At 35.4% G+C, this 17329-nt stretch overlaps 3 protein-coding genes and 1 long non-coding RNA gene across 21 annotated transcripts in view; 1 reads left to right on the top strand and 3 right to left on the bottom strand.

Moving 5' to 3' along the window:
- LOC139819248 (uncharacterized) overlaps positions 1–13527 on the top strand; it is a 71286-nt gene extending 57759 nt beyond the window's left edge. For 16 of the 17 annotated variants that reach the window (XR_011733645.1, XR_011733649.1, XR_011733651.1 and 13 more), the window contains 5 exons: positions 344–1781; positions 5311–5498; positions 5669–5835; positions 11160–11316; positions 11477–13527. This is a non-coding gene — a long non-coding RNA (uncharacterized lncRNA). The remainder of the gene's footprint in view (positions 1–343; positions 1782–5310; positions 5499–5668; positions 5836–11159; positions 11317–11476) is intronic. The other variant, XR_011733650.1, reaches the window with a different exon arrangement.
- On the bottom strand, positions 2108–4826 carry LOC139818855 (odorant receptor 13a-like). Its single transcript, XM_071787859.1, has 6 exons — positions 4268–4826; positions 3835–4192; positions 3366–3599; positions 3149–3262; positions 2419–2574; positions 2108–2295 (listed from the first exon to the last, which is right to left on the bottom strand). Exons 1-6 carry the CDS (start codon positions 4519–4521, stop codon positions 2245–2247), a joined length of 1167 nt encoding a protein of 388 aa, XP_071643960.1. The 5' UTR covers positions 4522–4826; the 3' UTR covers positions 2108–2244.
- On the bottom strand, positions 7505–10359 carry LOC139818851 (odorant receptor 82a-like). The gene is made up of 6 exons (XM_071787846.1): positions 10106–10359; positions 9675–10032; positions 9220–9453; positions 8998–9111; positions 8565–8720; positions 7505–7763 (listed from the first exon to the last, which is right to left on the bottom strand). Exons 1-6 carry the CDS (start codon positions 10357–10359, stop codon positions 7713–7715), a joined length of 1167 nt encoding a protein of 388 aa, XP_071643947.1. The 3' UTR covers positions 7505–7712.
- Positions 13528–13671: 144 nt separating the features above from the next.
- LOC139818959 (odorant receptor 22c-like) lies at positions 13672–16941 on the bottom strand. Of its 2 annotated transcripts, XM_071788024.1 has the most exons (6): positions 16685–16941; positions 16134–16488; positions 15552–15782; positions 15358–15471; positions 14971–15126; positions 13672–14824 (listed from the first exon to the last, which is right to left on the bottom strand). In XM_071788024.1, exons 1-6 carry the CDS (start codon positions 16939–16941, stop codon positions 14774–14776), a joined length of 1164 nt encoding a protein of 387 aa, XP_071644125.1. In that variant the 3' UTR covers positions 13672–14773. The 2 variants fall into 2 exon arrangements, with proteins under 2 accessions (XP_071644125.1, XP_071644134.1); XM_071788033.1 differs by lacking the exon at positions 13672–14824 and having other exon boundaries at positions 14984–15200.
- Between the last annotated feature and the right edge of the window lie 388 nt (positions 16942–17329).

Genomic DNA, 17329 nt, shown 5'->3' on the forward strand with positions numbered 1-17329 from the left:
CCGCTTTTCGCGCTTGTTTTACAATTTTATTTCTCCACTAGTTGAGAAATAGCTCCATTTTTTAACTAGTGGAGAAATGAATCGTTTTGCTCACTCAAAACAAGCACAAAAAGCGGCCCATTTCACGTTCGCGTTAGAAAAATATATTTTCCATTGTAAGTATTAAGTATATTGAATATATGCATAGTCCCAAAGACCACTGAATCGTTAGCATTAAAAATTGTGTGCACATTCAACTTTGACATTCATTGGATACGTGTTATCCATGAGCAAAATTTTGTATGTATGAGAAATGGATTTTACGCGGTGAATCCTTTCAGAGAAACATCCATCACTTTTCCAGCGGTGATCGTCAATCTCTTTTGCGACCTCACAATCACAAGCAGAAGAGTTAGACATCTGGCTGGACGTCATTTTGTATCGGACTCCTGGACGGCGTCCTAGACGGATTCCTAGACGGCATCTACGATCGACTAAAAAACATTTAGTTGAGTTCTATGAATGTCGAAAGAATATTCTTTTTCTGGAAAAAATTTTGCTTGACGTAAATACGTGCATATAGTAGCAACTTGTAAAGTTACGTACTCGCATAATTGCCTACTAATACAGCAATTTATCAAGAAATAAGATCGTTCCGATAAAATACAGTTTAAATGTAACTTTCGTGTTAAGATATTTTCGGCGAAGCAATAAAGGAACATGCAACAGCAAAGCAAAATCATGTACAACAATTAAATATTATGTAGTTATACGCAAATCTCTCGTTAATTGCTCGTATGTCTCTGTATGGAATTAATTCTTCATAATTCATGTTATTTTTAAAAAATATCAAATTAATCTAAACTCGATTTAGAAACGTGCTATGCAAAGTACACAATTGAATTTAAAAAAGATTTTATCCACGTCATTTGTTTTGTAACATGAATAAGTGAGCTCACCATTGATTGATTAAAAATATCATAAGTTTTAATAGTAGAAGGCTCTCTCTATAAGACATCGTAGAGTGTTGAGGCCATCTGTCAGGTCGTCCGTGCGGAAGTATATGACGAAATATCAACACTGACAAATCTGCATCGTCATCAGACTGATCCAGAAGACGCGACGAAGGACCGTGCAAGATGAGTCTGGCCAAACGCCGATCACCGATCTCGATCGAACTGCCATCGAGGATCATCGAATCGGTTTTCGGATCCATTTTCGGAGTTCTGACTTCGAAAGGTACTTCCGACCGAGACGCCTCCTTACATCGGTACCACCGTGAAACTTTGATATTTCGTCGAAAATTCAACCGTGTACTTCGTGTTGCGATGTTGAACACATGGATGAACACGGGGGATGAACGCGAGTGAACACGGAAAAATCGCTACGCACCAGCGATTCCCCACCTCGATGTCGATATGAACCAATAGGAAGTACCGACAAGATATTCTTATCGCAATGGAAAAATTGTCAAATAAGGATGATTATAACAGACAGCTAAGTGAGGGTATAGATAACGAAGAAAAAAAAGCGAGCAGCGGAGAGAGAATAAATTGTTTTTGAAATTACCTTGAATCTTAAAAATTTAGGAACCGTACACGATCAGACGCACGGTACGCAAGAATCTCGAGAGATCGTGTGTAATAATAGTCAGTTAGATCAAGACACTTTAAAATGTGGAAAGCAACATGCAAGCGACATTTAATAGCGAGGAAAGTTAAATTAGTACGTCCGGATCTGCCATCCTTATCGAGGGGAAAACAATAATTATTCGCAGCGGGTATACCTGTAACTATGAGCGTGTAAGTACATAGACAACAGTGAGTGAATAGTATGAAAAAGACGAAACTAGAGTATTTGCATTCAAATTACGTTTTATATGAATTTACAATATTCATGATTTTTTGAACAATGAAATATATGAACGTTTAAAATTATTTAGTAAAGCTTTGATTTTCTAATGATATCGAAACGAAGTGAAAATGTGAATGACCTAAAATATGAAATAAATACAGTATAAAAAATACTTTTTTTATTTAAAAAATCAGAGATTTTATGATAATAAGGTATCGCGGTTTATTCGAAAAAAAATCTTAGGATCTATTTACTTATATATGTTTCAATAAAATATGTCTTATTGTTCGTATATTTAGAAAAAATCTCGCACCAATTATAAACTACTACACTATGTAATGCAACACTTGCTACTGTCCAACATAGTCAGTAATCACGATGGATGCGCTTGGCACAAGTAACTGATCTCGGCTAATACATCGCGTGCAGCACCGACATGTACGAAGCGGATGCTTTCATCACCTAGACGAAACAAACCAATAAATTTCATTCACGTAATAGACCGCGTATCGTTTTCAATTTTGTCTAAAAGACACTAAACATTTCATCTTGTTATGATATATATTCGCAAGACAAGATTCTTACACTTGTAAAATCTTTAAGCGAAAGATCCATGATCTTTCCAGCAGTGATTGTCAATCTCTTCTGCGATCTTAATATCACAAATAATAAAATTTGACATTCGGCAGGTGGAATGTTATACCAAAGCGCCTGGTAGACTGCATCGCCAATCGATTTGCTCTGAAAAAAAAAACAGCACGAACCAGAAAAGAAAGTTTATCAATTTATCTGAATTCAATTTCAATTTCCGATTCAGTGACATTGTCTAAAAGTTTTAGAACTTTTAAGAAACACAGGAGTCGTAGATATATATTAAATTGATCAAGCTCGGTAAAGGTTGTCCCGCAGAAAAAGCAAAAAGTTTGAAAATTGATTGTCAACGGCTTCAAAGAATAAAATAAAATTTTGTACGTGTGTGGTGGTCGCGCGCGCCCCTATCGAGACGGCAACACATTAGCCACATTTTCTCGCGAGCGCTCGTCCGCGCCGACATTAATATATAAACAAATTCGGTAACAACATCCATTGCCCCGATCGACACTATCACCGACGATCTCATCGGACGACGAGTTAGACGGGCATATAGTGGAGTGGCACCATCGCGACTCGCAGAGAGTCGCATGGTATTTTTGGGGACGTATCCTCCACTTACCATCATACATCCAAAAACATACACTCTTCTCCATCACTATCATCCATTACCAACACCGACATACGTATCACCAAAGTGTAAGATAAAATATAGTGCAAATACCTTGGCGCTGAGGTATTCTCCAGCGAAACAAAAGATAAAGGCTTCCAACGTTACGGCGACGTAAAACATAGCGGATTTCAACATTAATACGGTAGCTCCGTCTTTACCGAGAGACTACAAGAAGCAGAGAGAACTCGGAAGGTGTATTTAATAAATTTGGTATAAAATTATAAAAATATGCTATAAATATATTTAATTAATTAACGATGCGACTTACCCCTATGAAGGTGAAGCCGACGAAACACATGACCACGGTATTCGACAAAAACTGCATCAGAGCGATCTCGGAATAGAGCTCTTCAATATTGTCCGAAAGCGTTATTATTCCTTGGTGTCGACTAATAAGCAGTCTGACACTTGCAACGATTGAAAAGCGCTGTGAAGTTTCATTGCCGCAAATTGTCAGTAATTCTCGACGAAGAATATCGATCTGTCCGCTCACGTGAAGCACCTAAACGTTGACTATTAATACAGTTCACAAAAAACTTTAAAAACTTCCGATTATTAGCAAAAAATTTTTTCAAAATTATCCAAATCTAGATGCGGATTTAGAAAAAGACAAAAATTGGTTTTAATTAGTTTTGATCAGCACTCGTAAAGGAATGAGAAATAAAGCTCACAGGCAAGAAATAAAGCTAATAAATTTTACAAAGCCATGCGTCACTCATATAATCGGTGGAACTCACCAACGTGATGAGCAAGCAATTTATCATAGCGTTTAAAGAGGCCACCGACACTGCATAAAAAAGCTGAACAAGCGCTAAAAGTTCGAAAAGGGGAGACGCGTCAACTTCGAAGGGAAATTCCATCTTTATAGGTAACACTTTCGAACTAATGTTGAGATCCTCGTTAAATTCGGTCTCACGACGCACAAGAGTGGTCATGCAGTAGTAAATTGTGGCCGTGGCGTTAATGCTGATCAACACGTTCGAGCAACGGCGCGACAAATCGGCATTGCCCGACATGATATACGATACCGATTTATCGTAAATATCGACGTTGTTCCAGTGTCCTTCCATCGCCAGCAGGATATCATAAAATATCCTGTGGAAAATTGCTCGCGTATTTTGCATCAAAATCGTTGTTTCTATCATTTACATCGAGGAACTATATCCCTACCTGCGATTCGACCAGAGAGATATCAGCTTCAGGCCGCCGAGGCTGGCCGATAACATGATACTAAGCGCATCGATGAGATCCGAGATTTTGTTGACGTCGAAGTGATCGAAAATGTACACGTACTGAAAATACAGCGCCAGCACCAAGCACGTCATATACACGAGCCAAATGACAGTTCCATACGGTAAACCGGGCCAGATCCCAACGAATCTGAGGCCGATCTCGACGGAAGTGCTGATGGAAGTTGCGCGCATTATCCTCACGGAATCGGACCACCGCGACGTTTCCTCGTCAAAAGCGAAACGATTATCTTACGAGCAACGCTACTCGCAAATTAAGCATTGAGTTTCGACGAGCTATAACTCCGGTCGCAGTGCGAGGCAACAATGCGTTGCCCCTTCGTCGATCGTTATCAATCAATCGCAATTACGTGTGTTCTTACCGTGCTCGGTGCAACGGCAAAAAATAGCGTACGTTACATTTTTACGATGATTACAGGTTACAGAGAAGAAAAAGCGTAATTCAAGATGACATATATTGAACGTTACGCGGAAGGGGACGTAAGTTATTTATTTAATAAAAAAAAATGAAAGATCCGTTGAGCGCATGTGCACAATGTCAGATGCGTTGAAAGACTTGAGAGATATAAAAGTAAAAAGAAGGGAGTGTTGCTACAAAGAGACTTGTGAGAAGATCTAAACGCGCATTGTTGTTTTATAAACAAAAGTAACATGGAATTAACGTTTGATCAAATTACGTGCTCCTAAAAAAGATCAGAGAAAATTATTTTTTTTACCAATGTCTTGAATTTCAATATATACGTAACATGTGTTATATGAAAGTTTATTTATGTCAAAAAACTTTTATACAATTTAAAATATTATTTGAGTAAACATATCTATTTTCGAATGATATCTTTTTCTTTCCCAATAATTCATTAGTAACAATAACATACTTCCAATATCCACGTTGCATTAAATATGTGCTACGTTAAGGATCGTCTGATAATTAAAATTATAACTAATTATTATATTATATTTCAGGGAGCAATATTTGCATGCGATTTTCTATGTCTTCCTACGATCAATTTCATCAAGTGCACGAGGAAATATAATTGCCATTGTTATCCGTATCCGGGCCGTAATTTCATAATAATTGCATATTATACAATGTCGATACGTATGATGCAAAAGTTTTTACAACTTGTGTACACGAAAACATATTTTCCATTGTAAGTATGTTGTTAAGTATGTTGAATATATGCATAGTCCTAAAGACCGCTGAATCGTTAGCATTAAAAATTGTGTGCACATTCAACTTTGACATTCATTGGATACGTGTTATCCATGAGCAAAATTTTGTATGTATGAGAAATGGATTTTACGCGGTGAATCCTTTCAGAGAAACATCCATCACTTTTCCAGCGGTGATCGTCAATCTCTTTTGCGACCTCACAATCACAAGCAGAAGAGTTAGACATCTGGCTGGGCGTCATTTTGTATCTAACTCCTGGACGGCATCCTAGACGGACTCCTAGACGGCATCTACGATCGACTGAAAAACATCCAGTTGAGTTCTATGAATGTCGAAAGAGGACGAATATTTTTTCTCTCGAAAAAATTTTGCTTGACATAAATACGTGCATATAGTAGCAATTTGTAAAGTTATGTACTCGCATAATTGCCTCTTAATACAGCAATTTATCAAGAAATAAGATCGTTCCACTAAAATACAGTTTAAATGTAACCTTTGTGCTAAGATACTCTCGGCGAAGCTTTAAAGAAACGCTTCTGACATAAAATAAAATTATTTTTGTTACTGCTCTTTGATTGTTACCGGTAATTTTTAAAAACAACGAGTAAATAATATAAATTGGTTATGCAACAGCAAGCAAAATCATATACAACAATTAAATATTATGTAGTTATACGCAAATCTCTCGTTAATTGCTCGTATGTCTCTGTATGGAATTAATTCTTCATATTTTATGTTATTTTTAAAAAATATCAAATTAATCTAAACTCGATTTAGAAATGTGCTATGCAAAGTACACAGTTGAATTTAGAAAAGATTTCGTCCACGTCATTTGTTTCGTAACATAAATAAGTAAGCTCACCATTGATTGATTAAAAATATCATAAGTTTTAATAGTAGAAGGCTCTCTCTATAAGACATCGTAGAGTGTTGAGGCCATCTGTCAGGTCGTCCGTATATGACGAAATATCAACACTGACAAATCTGCATCGTCGTCAGACTGATCCAGAAGACGCGACGAAGGACCGTGCAAGATGAGTCTGGTCAAACGCCGATCACCGATCTCGATCGAACTGCCATCGAGGATCATCGAATCGGTTTTTGGATCACTTTTCGAAGTTCTGACTTCGAAAGGTACTTCCGACCGAGACGCCCCCTTACATCGGTACCACCGTGAAACTTTGATATTTCGTCGAAAATTCAACCGTGTACTTCGTATAGCGATGTTAAACACATAGATGAACACGGGGGATGAACGCGGATGAACACGGAAGAGCTTTCCCACGATATCGATGTGACCCAACAGAAAGTACCGACATGGAATTCTCATCACGATGGAAAAATTGATGAATAAGAACGGTTGTAACAGTCAAATAAGTGTTGGTAGATGACGAAGAAAAGAAAGAGCGAGCACGAACAGCAGAGAATGCATTGTCTTCGTAATTACCTCGAACCTTAAAATTTTAAGAACCAAATGCCGATCATGCAGGCGCCCGGTCCGCGAGACCCTCAGAAAAGTAAACCCTCGTGCGTAACAATGGTCGGTTAGTTCAAAGCACTTTAAAATGGTATAACGTGGAGAATGACATGCGAACGAAACTTAATATAGCGAGGACAATGAAAGTACGTTCGGATCGAACGTCTATAACGAGGGAAAAATGAATAATTATTCACAGCAGATATACCCCTGTTAGAGTAAGCGAGTAAGTACATGAACGACAATGAGTGAATAGCATGAAAAACATGAATCTGAAGTTTTTGCAGGTAAAGTATGTTTTATAGAAATTTTGTATATTCATGATTTTTTGAATTAGAAAATATATGAACGTCTGAAATTATTTAACAAATTTGAACTTTAATGACATCGTCGATACGAAGTGAGAGAGAATGTGCATAATCTAAAAGAGAAAATAAATATTATTCAAGAGGTATTTTTTATACATTTTTAAAGATCAAAAACTTTTTTTGTAAAATTTACTACAATTTCTCTTTAAAAAAAATGTATTGTTATTTATTTATTTCTATATATTTTCTTATAAAGTATATTCTCTTGTTCGTATATCTAAAACTGTTTTCGGTCCAATTATGTAATGCTACTTTGTGTTATGCTACACTTGCTACAGTCCAATATGTCGCTAATCACGGTAGATGCGCTTGGCACTTAAGTATAATTGTAATCCACTAATCTGGTTTAATACATCGCGTGCAGCACCGACATGTATGAAGCGGATGCTTTCATCACCTAGCGGATATAAAACAATAAATTTTACTCACGTAACAGACCGCGTATATCATTTTCTACTTTGTCTTAAAAGGTTTTAGGCCACCTTGAAACTTTCAAAAAATGAAATTTATTTTTTTTTTTACTTAAAACATTCTTTAGGATATCAAAATTAATGTGCAATTGGTCCTAATGCGAAAAAAATTTGTTTGTATTCAAAAAATATTGTTACATAAAACTTCAAATACGTTTTTTTCAAAATGCATTTTTCAAATTAACGAGCAGTAGAACTCGAACAATTTTTTACCAATTTACTTAAAATTATAATAGCATCTTTAAAACTAAATTATCTAAAGAAATACATATAGATTTTACGATTTATTAACAATTTTTAGAATTATAGAGAATTTTATACAGAATTTTTTACCTAAGAATGAAATATTTTCATTCAAATGGTCACCATTTCTTCAAAAATCTATATTTTGAAAAATCCATATGTACTTCTCTAGCAAATTTTATGTAAATAATGAAAATTTTTTTTGTTTTGCCTTACGATCAAATGGTGACCACTTCTACTGCTCGCCGCAAAATGGGGGAAAAAATATTAACTTTAAAAAAATTTTTTATATATTTCGAAATATGTATAATAAAGTGTATACATTGGATTTTGCAGTTACACACACACTTTATTGTTTCTTCAAAATAATTCTTAACAATGACGCGATTTTTTAAGATGGCCGAACCCCTTAAGAAATATTAAACACATTTTGACGTTTTATATATCTTATAGTATAATGTATATTCGCAAGACAAGATTCTTACACTCGTAAATCCTACTAGAGAGAGGTCCATGATGTTTCCAGCAGTGATCGTCAATCTCTTCTGCGATCTTAATATCACAAATAATAGTATCCGACACTCGGCAGGTGGCATGTTATACCAAAGCGCCTCGTAGACTGCATCGCCAATCGATTTGCTCTGAAAAAGAAAAGAAAACAGTAACAGCACAAACAAGAAAAGAAAGTCTATCAATTTATCTGAATTCAATTTCAAGTCCGATTTAGTGACATTGTCTAAGAGTTTTTGAACTTTTAAGGAACACAAGAGTCGTCAAGTACGTATAAGATGTATATTAAATTGATCATGTTTGATAAGTTGTTCTGCAGAAGAAGCAAAAAGTTTGAAAATTGATTGATTAGTGGCTTCAAAGAATGAAAAAAAATATTACACATATAAGATAAAATATTGTGCGAACCTTGGCGCTGAGATATTCTCCAGCGAAACAAAAGATAAAAGATTCCACCATTACGGAGACGTAAAATATAGCGGATTTCAATATTACTATGGCAGCGCCTTCTTTAGTGAGAGACTATAAGAAAATAGCAGATTGGGATTCGAAAGATATTTAATACATTTTTACTATATAATTATAAAACAATGCTATAATTATACTTTATTAATTAGCGATCCAACTTACGCCTATAATGGTGATGCCGATGCAACACATGACCACGGTATTCGACAGGAACTGCATCAGGGCGATCTCGGAATAGAGCTCTTCAATATTGTCCGAGAGCATTATTATTCTTTGGTGTCGACTAATCAGAACCCTGACACTTGCGACGATTGAATAGCGCTGTGAAGTTCCGTCGCCGCAAATTGTCAGTAATTCCCGACGAAGAATATCGATCTGTCCGCTCACGTGAAGTACCTAAACGTGACTATTAATAGATTCCACAAAATAAACTTCCAATTATCAGCAAAAGTTCTTTTCAAAGATATCCAAATTCTAGATGCGGATTTAGAAAAAGACAAAAATTGTTGGTCTTAATTAGTTTTTATCAGCGCTCGCAAAGGAATATCACGGACAAAAAAATAAAGCTAATAAATCTCAAAAAGCCATTTGTCATTTATATGATCGGTGGAACTCACCAACGTGATGATCAAGCAATTTACGATAGCGACCAAAGAGGCGATCGACAATACATGAAGAACCTGACCGACCGCTAAAAGTTCGAAGAGGGGAGACGCTTCAACTGCGAAGGGAAATTCCATCTTTATAGGTAACACTTTCGAACTAATGTTAAGATCCTCCTTAAAGTCGGCCGAGCGACGCAGAAGACTGGTCATGGTGTAGCAAATTACGGACGTAACGTTAATGCCGATCAACACATTCGAGCAACGACGCGACAGGTTGGCATTACTCTCCATGATGCACCATACCGATTTGTCGCAAATATGAACGTTGCTCCAATCTTCTTCCATCGTTAGCAAGATATCATGAAATATCCTGTAGAAAATTCCTCGCGTATTTTGCATCAGAACCGTCGTTCCTGTCATTTATATCGAAGGACTGTCCCTACCTGCGGTTCGACCAAAGAGAGATCAGCTTCAGAAAGCCGAGACTATAAGCCAACGTGATACTAAGCGCATCGATGAGATCCGATATGTTGTTGATGTCGAAGTGACCGAAAATGTACACGTACTGAAAATACAGCGCGAACACCAAGCTCGTCACATACGAGACCCAAGTGACGGTTCCATACGGCAAACCGGGCCAGATTCCGACAAAGCGGAGGCCGATCTCGACGGAAGTGCTGATGGAAGTTGCGCGCATTATCTCGCATGGGATCGGATCACCACCGCGACGTTTCCCTCGTCAAAGGCAAAACGATTATCGTGCGAGCGTATATGCTACTTGGAAATTGAGCATTGAGCTTCGACGAGCTATAACTCCGGTCGCAGTGCGAGGCAACAATGCGTTGCCCCTTCGTCGATCGTTATCAATCAATCGCAATTACGTGTGTTCTTGCCGTGCCTGATGCGACGGCAAAAAAAGAAGCGTACATTACATTTTCACGATGATTACAGGTTGCGGAGGAGAAAGGACATAATTCGAGACGACGTATATTGAGCGTTACGAGGAAAGGGAAGTAAGATATTCGTTAATAAAAAAAAAAAAGAAATAAAAGATCCGTTGAGCGCATGTGCACAATGTCAGATGCGTTGAAAGACTTGAGAAGCATAGAGGCAAAGAAAAGGGAGTGTTGCTACAAAGAGACTTGTGAGAAGATCTAAACGCGCATTGTTGTTTTCTAAACGAAAATAACATGGAATTATCGTTCGTTCACACACATGCTCCTTAGTAAAATCAGAAAAAGATTATTTATTATATCAATGTTATGAATTTCACTGTACGTAACATGCGTTACGAAAATTTATTAATTAAAAAAGAATATATACAACTTGAAATATTAATTGAATAAATATCTCATTTTTTAGTAAAATTAATTTTTTTTCAATAATTTGTTAGCGTTAATGCGCTTCCAATGTTACGTTATATTAAATAAACACATATTTATGTTATCCTAAGGATTGTGTGATTACAATTACAACTAATTAATTAATACATTTCAGGGAACAATCTTTGTGTACAATTTCAATGTCAACAAGTAGACGAGCAAATAAAGTCGCCATTGATATACGGGTCGTAATTTCTTAATAATTTTATGCAACATGGATATGTACGAAGCAGAATTTTTTATGATTTGTATACGGAAAGACACTTTTCATTGTAAGTATTATTATATCGGATATGTGCATAGCGCCGAAGGTCGTTTACTTTATAAATTGTGTGCACAGTCAGCTTTGATATTCATTCGAGACGCGTTTAATATCCATGAGCAATATTTTGTATGTATGAGAATGGATCTTACGCCGGTGAATCCCTTCAGAGAAAGATCCATCACTCTTCCGGCGGCGATCGTCAATCTCTTTTGCGACCTCACAATTACGAGCAGAAGAGTTCGACACTGGCTGGGCATCATATTGTACCAAACGGACTCGTAGACGGCGCGGCGGCGTCTTGCGATCGATTTACACTGAAAAACAACCAGTTGAGTTAATTCTACGAATGTCGAACAAGAGTGAATATTTTTTTTCTCGAAAAAATGTCGTTTGATGTATATACGTTCATATAGCAGCAATTTGTTAAGTTAAATGCTCGCAGAATTGGCTATTAACACAGCAATTTATCAAGAAATAAGATCGTTCCGATAAAATACAGTTTAAATGTAATAACCTTCGTGCTAAAATAAAGCAAACAAGAAACGCTTCCGACATAGAACACATGGTTTTCGTTAATAATGCACTTTGATTGTTACCGGTAGTTTGTAAAGACAATGAGTGAATAATATAAATTGGTTATGCAACAGCATGTGATCCGCGTATACACTAACGTAGAAACTTAGAAAATGATTTTAAATACTATAACGCAAAGACGCTGATTAATACTCGTAATGACAATGTAATGACTAGAGAATTTATCGTTGCGATCAAGAAAGAGAAAGACAATTTGTAGAGAATCTGGGCTACTGCTATGGTCTCAAAGATGGGGATTCATTAACCTCGAACAGTAATTCCATTTTGAGGGAAGATCGAATTTGGTCCCACGTGGATCATCTTTACCCCTTCGCGGAGCGTCGAATGAGACCTCCGAGAACGTAGAAGACAAGTCAAGGTGCTGATGAACATTAAAATGTTAAAGCACCGGCAGCGTCTAGAGATTAACGTTAAATTTATTATCAGATATATACGTGAACTAGCAGTAGTGATGTATTCTCTTCAATCGTTCATCTAAAATCTCGTGAAATACTCTACGCAAAATATCACAAAAGTATCTGCTATAGTGCGAGAGACACATGCGCAATGTAAACAACACGCGAAAATATAAAAGGTGTCTAAACGGAAAGTCCGGAGAACACTTTATGCGAACGTCTTTACGACACCTTTTACATTTACGAGCTGTTACGAGGAGGAATTTTTATAGGTTGAATAAATGTCAGATTTGAAATATGAAAGAACTTATACAAACGTTGTAGAAAAGATGAATATTTTACGGCGAGTAAGTGCCTTTGTCGCCAAAACATTAAAAAAAAATAAAAAACAGGCCTGTGAGAAGAAATTGTAATGATATTCTGTTTCTGCTTTATTTATAATAATTAATTAATTTTATGATATAATATAAGGATAATGAAACATTTTGTCGCGCGATATTGTTAGGTCAAAAAAAGACATGGATGTACTTTCCCGAATTACCCCTTTTAACCGCGTTTAGCGATTCAATCAAAAAAATCACGATTGTTATGCGTGTTATAGTCATCTCGCAAGATTATAATAACTTCTGCAATGACTGGCTTTTTTAAATCTCCCGATATGAGCGAACGATACATATTATGCGTGAAACTTGTACGTCGATTGATCTATTGTACGTCGCGTGATGACGATAAGAGAACTGACCGATCGCAGAGGGGACGACGAAAGTGCAACCATCAATCAATCGTAATTACACCTTGAACGGCTCAAGCACTGGCTGTTCAAAGATTGTAACTTCGGGGGCAACGAGCGATCAACAGGCTACCCTTCGCTGTCGAGCGAGGTAGCAAATTTTCTTTAAAAATGTATATCTTTCTTCGAATATATGCTCGTATCTATAATAGTCGTATTACCTGTAATATCGTGCCGAGAAGAAACAATGGAAATCGACAAAGAATAAATGTAAGAAAACTTCGGAGGAAAAATAGAAAGAAGAAACATAATACGCAGACTGACTGAAGAATTTAACAATAGAAATGCGCAGGACTTTAAAAGTGTGAATTGTTTTGCTGAGTATCATCGTGATATCTTTGTTATATATATATATAGGTAATATAAATTGAAAGTAAAGATATTTTTATTTGTATTAAAAGTAACTTTAATTGATGTAATATAAAAACTTTAAAAACGATATTAAATATAATACTTTTACATGTTAACAAAGTTTAATAGACGGAGTAGTCTTTTATAACAAATTTTCTAAAAAAGATATAAGACTTTTTTGAATTAATATCTAATATAATAATAATATAATCTAATATAATAGTATATTTTCAATCATATTGCATTTACATTTTTCTAGCGTATAAAACAAATATAAACTTCAAAGAGAATTTCTAATCTAATAGGAAGTTGTCATGACGTGTTATTGCATTTCTCCATCAAATTTGGGAAACGTATAGCAGTGCAGTATTGTGAATGACACATTGATGCTCAACATAGCACACGTAAATGCCGATCGGCATTACTTCACTTGTGCCAATCGTCCTCCATTGTCATCAAAATTTTGCAAAACCCGCCACTATTTGTGACTTTAATTGGCCAGATATTTCAACACCAATATGCAGAAAAATCTAATTACACTGAAACATTTGTTGGCTTACTGTCAAACAATATAAGGTTCATTTTGAGCGGTAAACTCACGGCATTCACGGTTATCATTCCGACGGTTACCAAATTGAAACTCATTGTTAAGAGACGTGCGAATGGGCAACTCAAAATTACGTTAACAACACCCTGATACACGAGAGTACGAAGATCGGTATCGCACATCCATATTACGAGTTAATCTGCATAATACACTGAAATTACCTAGCAATCCAAACGATCAATATGCTATATCCCTCGAGCACCAATCAATCAATCCCAATTATGTGCTGCATGGTCTCACAGTAATTCGCGAAATAGCTTATTACCCGTGTGGATGTTCTGTACCAAAATGATGTACCGGATCATAAACTACAACGGAATTTGGAAGCAGAGAGAGACTTAAATCAATGGAACGTATGATAGAAATCTCATTATAACTACGTGCAGTATATCTACATAAAATATATCTGCAAATTATTCAATAAGAATTTAAAAAATTTAGCAGATCAATTCAGTATGAAACTATATATGTATAAGAATAAATTTAAATATATAGCAAAATAAGAAGTGCAATTATTCGCATTTATATTACATTATTTGAAACAGCACAATCTACAAATTTTCAAAAGTTACTTTAAAACAATATAAATATTTAAATAACAATTATATTAATTTATTAACAATTTAATGATTAATCTCTTTAAATATTCAACAGTTTCTAAAATATCTTCTTTTACACTAATTTAATTATAATTCTCACAAATTACTATTGCATTTTTGTTGGTATATCAATACATCGCATGCAAGACAGATACATATGACACCGATGTCTTCATGATCTAAACAAATAAGAGTTAACAAATTAATTTTAGTCTATATATATGTTAAGATAAAACAACAGATTGTAACGGACACTAAAATCAATTGTAAGCATGATAAAGTTTTTATTTAATAATTATTCATCAAGAATGTTGCGAAAGATTACATTCGTTAAAGCTTCGAATGACATATCCATCATTTTTCCTGCGGTGATCGACAGTCGTCTTTGGGACCTCATTATCATAAATGATATAATTTTACACTGATTTGGCGGCATATTGTACCACAACGATTCGTATGCTGCATCAGCGATCGATTTACTCTAAAAATAATGTAAATTATATGTCAAAAATAGCAGGGCAGTATTTTTTCTGTCGATCCAAACAATTCTTTTATCTGAAAGAAGAGCCTTTTTCTAGTCTACCATATTCTAGTCTACTATTATTAAAAGAAAAAATAAAATAAAATGATATATCATATTATATAATATAGAGAAAAACACTTTTTAAATCTTTAATATTATAATTACTCGCAATATATTATATTTACTAACCTTAAGACTAAGATATTCCCCCGCAAAGCAAATGATAAATGCTTCTATTATTACGGCAAAGTAAGCCAAAGTGGCTTTCACAAACACGAAGACATCGGTTTCATTATGAACGGACTGTTTCAACGCACAATAAAAAAAAATGTATAACTTATAATATTGATCATAATGCATTTTTATAATAATAAAATACTCACAATTATAATGATGAATCCTAGGCAGCAAATGACTAAAGTATTCCAAATAACTTGCATCAATGCAATAAAGGAGAAAAGTGTCTCGATGTTTTCGGAAAATGCGTAGACTTTATTGTGCTTTTCGATCAGCATTCCTAATATAAATGCGGAAGATCGATAAGGAAAAGCATTCACAGAAATATTTCTGAACTCTTGACATATTATATCAATTTGCCCGCTTACGTGAAGCACCTAAAATGTACTCAAGCTGCTGCAAAGATTCCAAGTATTATGTACAAAAAAATATTTTTACTGCACAAAAATTACGTTTAGAAGAAAAGAATTTTTTACTTTTTATTATTATATAATATAAATATATATTTAATTAACCAACCATATCTTTTCAAAAGTGATATCAATTTTTATGTCTCTAAATGAAATATAGGTATAGTAAGGTTGCACTTTTGTATATAAGAAAATTTCGCAAATAACATAAAATAAAATTTTTATGCTTCTTCGGTGTAACATCTTCTCGCATCACAAACCCTCTTGTTAAACATCTTTGATAAAATTAAAAAAGCAAATTTAAAATTCAAGACTTACCAAAGTAAAAATTAATCCGTTTAGAACCGCGACTGTAAACGAGATTAATATTACATGTAAAAATAGAGTTACGACCAATAGCTCAAAAATCGGCGATTGCTCAGTTTCGAAGGGAAGTAACATCTTGATAGGAAGCTGCCGCAAGGTATTATTGTAATCTTTGGTCGAATATACAAAACGAATTACGTAATCGCCCAAAACGTAAAGTACAGCAGCAACTCCGTTAAAGCTCAGCATAGCGTTAGAATAAAAATGAGATACACTGGCGTTAATTGTCATCATACTCAAATGCTGATCGATGTTGATGCACTCGCGCCAGTCGTTATCCATAAGGGCCAGGATTTTATGAAAAACTCTACAATATGTTAATTCAATTTGTAAATATAACCATTACTTTTTTTCACACGAAACCGATACACCTACTGATAATTTAAGTGTATTAATTAATATTTCAGTTAAAAAATCTAGATCAACATTTTCACAAAAATCTGGTTACTTGCGAGAGCGATTTAACGTGAAGTTAACATTGCACACGCGATGCGGTATCTTACCGGCGATGTATCCATAGACTGGCCAATTTGAGAAACGTCAAACTGTAATCTAAAGTCAAGGACAAGCCATCGACAAGATTCGAGAGCTCGGTGATTTTGAAATGCTCAAGTATGTACAGATACTGAAAGTATTGTATGACTAGTATACTCGACATAAAAATCAGCCAGTAAACGGTGGAATGCGACACACCCGGCCACACACCGAGCAACCGAAGGCCGATTTTCAGCGCCGGACTGACGGTACTCCTGGCTATCATTCGTTAATAATTTGGAAAACGCGGTATGGATATAAAGATCAGCACATTTGTTTATTGTGACCATGAGAGAAAGCTGATAGGGAACTAACAGTTTTTCCAAGTACACCCCCATGCGCGCGCGGTACATCCCCACTCACGTAAGTACGGATCAATCGCTATTATACATTGTACAGTATAACAGCAAGCAATTCGAGATAGAATGATCTTATACGAACATTCTATGTTCTTTTAATGGTCTCATAATTCATAATGCGTATCTTTACCATGAAGGAACAAAAAATTATACATTGAATCATCTCTTCTCACTGACAATGCCATGTTGTCGATAAAAAAAAACGAATATGCATGCACTATTTTCTAGATATCGCGATAATCGTTACGCGTAAGG

The sequence above is a fragment of the Temnothorax longispinosus genome, chromosome 1, assembly GCF_030848805.1.
Source record: "Temnothorax longispinosus isolate EJ_2023e chromosome 1, Tlon_JGU_v1, whole genome shotgun sequence".
NCBI lineage: Eukaryota > Metazoa > Arthropoda > Insecta > Hymenoptera > Formicidae > Temnothorax > Temnothorax longispinosus.